The sequence below is a fragment of the Verticillium alfalfae genome, genomic scaffold, assembly GCF_000150825.1.
Source record: "Verticillium alfalfae VaMs.102 supercont1.4 genomic scaffold, whole genome shotgun sequence".
NCBI lineage: Eukaryota > Fungi > Ascomycota > Sordariomycetes > Glomerellales > Plectosphaerellaceae > Verticillium > Verticillium alfalfae.
This window is the reverse complement of record NW_003315035.1, coordinates 210,160-216,067: the sequence shown is the minus strand read 5'-3', so window position 1 is coordinate 216,067 and position 5,908 is coordinate 210,160. Positions and strand designations below refer to the sequence as shown.

General features: G+C 52.8%; 3 protein-coding genes across 3 annotated transcripts in view; 2 read left to right on the top strand and 1 right to left on the bottom strand.

Moving 5' to 3' along the window:
* Positions 1–939, top strand: part of VDBG_03469 (conserved hypothetical protein) — a gene marked incomplete at both ends in the record, with an annotated part of 2,024 nt that extends 1,085 nt beyond the window's left edge. The window contains one exon of the mRNA XM_003005470.1: positions 93–939. Within this exon, the coding sequence (XP_003005516.1) occupies positions 93–939 (847 nt within the window). The remainder of the gene's footprint in view (positions 1–92) is intronic.
* Positions 712–2,779, bottom strand: VDBG_03468 (plasma membrane iron permease; the record flags this gene model as incomplete). Its single annotated transcript, XM_003005469.1, has 4 exons — positions 712–1,692; positions 1,753–1,951; positions 2,004–2,446; positions 2,504–2,779. The coding sequence occupies 4 exons, from the start codon at positions 2,657–2,659 to the stop codon at positions 1,399–1,401; spliced, it is 1,092 nt and encodes a 363-aa protein (XP_003005515.1).
* Positions 2,780–3,525: 746 nt separating this feature from the next.
* On the top strand, positions 3,526–5,804 carry VDBG_03467 (iron transport multicopper oxidase FET3; the record flags this gene model as incomplete). Its single annotated transcript, XM_003005468.1, has 5 exons — positions 3,526–3,696; positions 3,910–4,404; positions 4,457–5,033; positions 5,089–5,314; positions 5,373–5,804. 5 exons carry the CDS (start codon positions 3,526–3,528, stop codon positions 5,593–5,595), a joined length of 1,692 nt encoding a protein of 563 aa, XP_003005514.1.
* Positions 5,805–5,908: the final 104 nt, after the last annotated feature.

The window sequence follows — 5,908 nt, the reverse complement described above, 5'->3', positions numbered from 1 at the left end:
TTCGTTCACCCGCCTCTTGGCATGTCTCATTTCCCCACGGATGACGAGCTTGCCGACATGGACCGACCCAGCTCGCCTGGCATGATGTCTAGCATTGCTGGTACGATCCGGAACCGTGCCCGATCCGTATTAACCCCAAACCGACCCGACTTCTCCCTCGACCCCAAGCAACACCCCCCGATGCCCCCTGTTCCTCTGACGGACATTGCAGTGTCTGGCTACCCGATAAACGACGGAAGCTCTTATCGCACAGGACCTCATGACTCCGATTATGGCGTCTCAAACACAGAATATGCGGGCGCTAAGGGTGTATATCATGCCCGGCATGGATCCCATGTCAGTGGTGTTAGCGGCGGCAGCTCCTTCCTCGCACCTACGCCACCACCGCATACAGCCAAGAGACAATTTTCCTTCCAGAACATCTTCAAACGAGGCCAGACATCTTCTTCTGCCGTCGAGGCTGATGACGAGCTCCCTCATCCCCCACGGTCAGCTGGTCACTTGACGCGCTTCGGTCTGGGATCGCGAGGCAATTCCACTCCTCAGGTTAAGAACGCAACTGAAGAGGAGCAAGCTGGCCTTGTGAAAGGCGACTCACGGTCAATGCCAGCGTTGCCTCGATATGATGACGATGATGATGATGACGACGACGATGACGAAAACGACGAGTACTACCCGGGAGATGATAAGAGACATGCGCTGGGACACTCCGGCGATGTATCTTCCCCCCAGGCATCTAGGTACGGTCGAGGCATCACAGGATCGCCACCGAGTAGGGCACGAGAGGATCAAGAGGCACAAGAGGCAGAATATGAAGCACAGCGTTCCCGGTACAACACGTCACGTGGTGGCAGCGAGAGGAGCCCATCACCACCGCCACCGCCACCACACAGAACTCCACCGCATAGAAAAGGGGGCAACAGGGACGCCTTTATGTGATGAAGTGCCACGCACAGCGCACAGCGGGCTATACCATCATCACGGGCGCTAATGTGGATGAAATGAGCTTCTCCGTCCTTTGGATGCATGTAAGAAAGAGCATGACACTAGGCCGCCTAATTGTATAAACGGGATCTGTCTCGTCTCGAAAGAGATCGACTTGTAAATAGGAGGCGAGCTAGATACACGAGCCATGATGCCCAAGACACTATAGTAGTGTAGTTGATACATGATTAATGAACATGTGTTTTGAGTTCTCTTCCACGCGCTGAGAATGTTACAGTTGAAAAGATCCCAAAGATTCGTCGAAACTCTAAACGACTATTCAGTCCTTCGAGCATGTCCATGGCCTGTAAGGTAGTATAAGGCTAGATGAATATGAGGAGCCGACAATAAATCCTCCAAAGGCCGTTGGAGTCGTATAGCCGGTATACCCTGCAACAACAATACTTGAATCGCCTAATGGGCAGTACTTGAAGCTACAGTGGCTTCTGGACTCTGCTTCTCGTGGTTGTCGGGCGAATCCAACGACCCCGAATGGCTGGATGAAGGTGGCTGAGGGACCGCCTTTGCCTTCGTCAATGGCCACCTGCCCTTAACCTCCTTGAAACGGAGAAGGATCAACCAGGTCATGACAAAGATCCAGTATACATTGTATGAGATAACGGAGCCATAGGTAGCCGAGTTGTTCCATCCGAAGATGGCATTCAGAACACCCCAGCCGCCTCCGCCGTTCAGCTCGGGGTTGCAGCACTATCCCTAAGGTCAGCCCTACGATCATTCATCAGGAAAAAAGAGAGAGGTTTTACGGACGTTGAGGTGCCAGACGCTCTTATCGATATCATATGAGCCAGGGCCGCTGCCGACTTCGGCCGCATCGCCTCCTACGGCGTCATTCCACTTTTGCGCCTCGAAAAACCACACGGCGCGAGAGAAGAGGCCTGCTGCAACAAGGTACAACAGGCAGGTCGAAACAACAAGGAAGACCTGGATTCTGGTGGAGGCGCCACTCCTTTGAACATTATTAGACATGATACGAACAATTTGCAGGTAGTAAGACTTACTTGTACAGCAGGAAACCGACGGCGATACCGGCGATCAAACCAACAATGACCGGAAGGGGAACGGCAGATGCAGGGGCGGAGAAGGTGACGCCAGCCACAAACACGATGGCTTCGATGCCCTCGCGGAGAATGGTAATGAAGGGAAGGACAAACATGATGTACTTTTCGGCAAATCGCTTGAACCGTCCCTTCTTGCCGCCCTTGTTGATCGGGGCCTCGAGAGCCTTGGCGAGTTTGATGCGCCACTTTTGCTGCATCTTTCCGACACGCAAGAGGGCTACTCCCATGAGAGTGATGATAATAGAGGCAAACAGGGCAAACGATCCCTCATAATAGTACTCGTTAGCTTCCCAGCTCACGCGGCCGACACCGTAGAAGACGCCAATGATGATGCCTGCTACAACTAGACAGAGCAAGAGGCCTGTGCCTACGCCGAGCCAGACCTATTGGACACAGTCAGTAACCCAGGAGCAGATTATATGATCACAATATGAACTTACTTGTCTTCGAAGGATCTTGTAGACACGCTGGTCGCCTTCGGGGCCGCCCAGGGTTTGTTTCAAGAAGGCCATCAACACCGAAACGATGATGACCGTCTCGAGTGCCTCGCGGAAGACCACGAGAAATATGGGGACTGAGAATACATTGACTGTCATGATGTCTACCGAGCAGCAGATTCCATAAGCTGTGATGGTGTTTCTTCTCAGGATGAATTCCCAGGTCGGGCAACTTGGGCAAGAAGGAGGGGGGCAAGAGGTCAACTTCGAGGAGAGGGGGACGACCTAGGTCTACTCTTCCCATCTCTTTCGTCTTGCAAGTCGGGACAGCTGCATAGCTAAGGTATGGATAGATTGAAGGGTCCAATGACACGGTTTGAGCTAAGATCAACTTGTCCCGCGATCACGGCTACCGGCACATGGTGCCCCTCTTAGGACTCGTGTTGGGTGGTACCACTTGCGTGACGCTAATGCAACGGTAGTCCGACTGAAAAGCTTGTCTTCGCCCACTGATGGCCCAACCGAGCGGCTGAAGGTTCATACCCCGGCCAATCACTGGAGTCACTTAACGAGTCGCGCCCAACCTTCGTGCCAGTCGAGGGATAGGACGACATGTTGGCAGATGAAGCTCTACGGTAAGGGAACATGCCGTGTGCCGAGCTACCACTAGCCGACTGCGAGGGGTCCAAGCCAGCACCGCATCTTGACTCGCCTTGATCTTCATGGCCAATAGCTGAGGGACTCAACGTGATGGAGGCGTACAAGGGTTGGTCTGGGCCTGGCTTATACCTGATTATCAGATTGATAACGCAGCCGTCTGTTCCGTTTCCGATTACCTCGTGCCGATGAAGGTTGGAATGATCGTATCATGTAGATCTCGGCTCCGAGGGTACGACCTCTGCTCACTTCGCACTTTCCTTGATGTTTTTGCTGCTCTTCTCTCTTGCCGTCATTGTTCCTCTCTATCCAGGGCCAAGGGAGCACACCCAGTCTTTAGGAACAGCCGCCTGAAACCTCTGCTCGCAATGAGATTCAGTCGCCTTGTTCTAGCGTTTGGACTCTTGTGTCCGGCCCTCGCGGCGACCGTCACCTACAATTTCACCATTGAGTGGGTGACAGCCAATCCAGATGGAGCGTTCAACAGGCCGACGATAGGCATCAACGGCCAGTGGCCCATTCCTCGCATCGATGCCAACGTAGGTGATAGGGTCATTGTTCATGCACACAATGAGCTCGGCAACCAGTCGACCTCGCTTCATTTTCATGGCCTCTTCATGAACAATGCAACACATATGGACGGACCGTCCATGGTCACGCAATGCGCCATTCTTCCAGGTTCATCCATGACGTATAACTTTACAGTCAGTTGAGTTCTCGCCGCACAGAAATATCAATACTAACAGGAATAGATCGACCAACCTGGCACATACTGGTATCACTCACATACCCAGAGCCAGTACCCAGATGGTCTGAGAGGCCCTCTGGTCATTCACGACCCAGACTCACCCTTCAAAGACGAGTACAGCGAGGAGATCGTGTTGACTCTCTCGGATTGGTACCATGAGCAGATGCAAGTTCTCATTCCTCAATTCTTGACAAAGTCAAATCCAACGGGCGCCGAACCGGTCCCACAAGCAGCTTTGATGAACGAAACACAGAACCTGGCCCTGTCCGTCGAGCCCGGCAAGACGTACTTGATCAGGGTCATCAACATGGCGGCTTTTGCCGCCCAGTATTTCTGGTTCGAAGGACACAACATCTCCATTGTCGAGGTTGATGGTATCTACACCAAGCCCGCAGAAGCCAGCATGATTTACTTGGCTGCGGCGCAAAGATGCAGCTTCTTGTTGACGACTCGAAACGACACAAGCCAGAACTTTCCAATTGTGGGAAGTATGGACACCGTAGGTCTCTTCGCCTGAATGATCTGACAAGTCTGCTGACAGCCATACTCAGGACCTTTTCGACCAACTGCCTGATGACCTCAACTGGAATGTAACCGGCTGGCTGGTGTACGACGACGCGAAAGATAAGCCGGCACCTGCGATCGTTGACACTTTCGAGCCGTTCGATGACATGACACTGGTTCCTCAAGATGAGCTGGAAAGGTACGGGGAGCCTGGCCATACCGTCGAGCTCGATGTGGTCATGGGCAACCTGGGCGATGGCGCCAATTATGCCTTCTTCAACAACATAACATACGCGCATCCCAAGGTCCCGACTCTGTACACTGCGCTCACATCCGGAGATTTTGCGACGAACCCCCAGGTGTACGGTGAATACACTCACAGCTTCGTCCTGGAGAAGGATGAAATTGTTCAGATTGTCCTGAACAACCTTGACCCCGGACGACACCCCTTCCACCTTCACGGCCACGCCTTCCAGGCGCTTCACCGATCTGTCGAAGAAGCTGGCACATTTGAGGATGCTCATCTGACTGAGGATGATTTCCCCAAGGTTCCCATGCGACGCGATACCCTGGTCGTGTGGCCAAACGGGAACATCGTCTTGAGGTTCAAGGCAGACAACCCTGGTATGTTTCTTATCTGGTGAGGCTCATGTGGAATCACAATACTGACAGTGACCAGGCATCTGGTTATTCCATTGCCACATTGAGTGGCATGTCACGTCAGGTCTCATGGCGACCTTTGTTGAAGCCCCTCTAGAGCTCCAAAAGACAATCGCCATCCCGCAAGACCATTTCGATGTCTGCACAGCAGGTGATGTGCCTGTCGCGGGGAATGCCGCAGCAAATACGCAGAACTTGTTGGACCTTAAGGGCCAAAATACCCCACCACGACCTCTACCAGGAGGGTGAGTGCTCTTCAAGAGAAATTTATGGTGAAAATGAGGCGCAGCTAACATCTTTCAGCTTTACTACTCGGGGCATAGTCGCTTTCGTCTTCAGCTGCATCGCTGGCGTCCTGGGCGTTTGCGTTGTTGCATGGTATGGCTTGGCTGGTCCCACGGGCGGAGAGCCCGGCTTCCAAGAAGACAATGACTTGGTGACTAGCGAAGATTCGAGAGCCCTGCCCGATGCGCTGGCGAGAGCGAATGGTACCGAGACTGAAACTCATGGCATCAAATCAGCTTGATAGGCCACTAAGTGTGCATATGTTACGGCATTGGCGAAGAGAATATGTCTGTAGGAGTATCTGAGAGACATCGAGACGGAGAAAGAGGCGAAATGTACGGAGTCAACTCTGCATGGGCTCCCAAGTCACGGAAGGGCTTGCTTGGGAATGTGGTGTATCCGCGAAATATTTCTGAGCCTGAAGTGAAATGAACACCCCGCTTTCAAATCCTTGTGAGGTGAAACCCACTGACCGTAGACAGATGCTCACGAGCTATTGACCTGGGACGTTCAAAGCACCTCATATTTGCAGCGCCACAACTCAACATGCATCA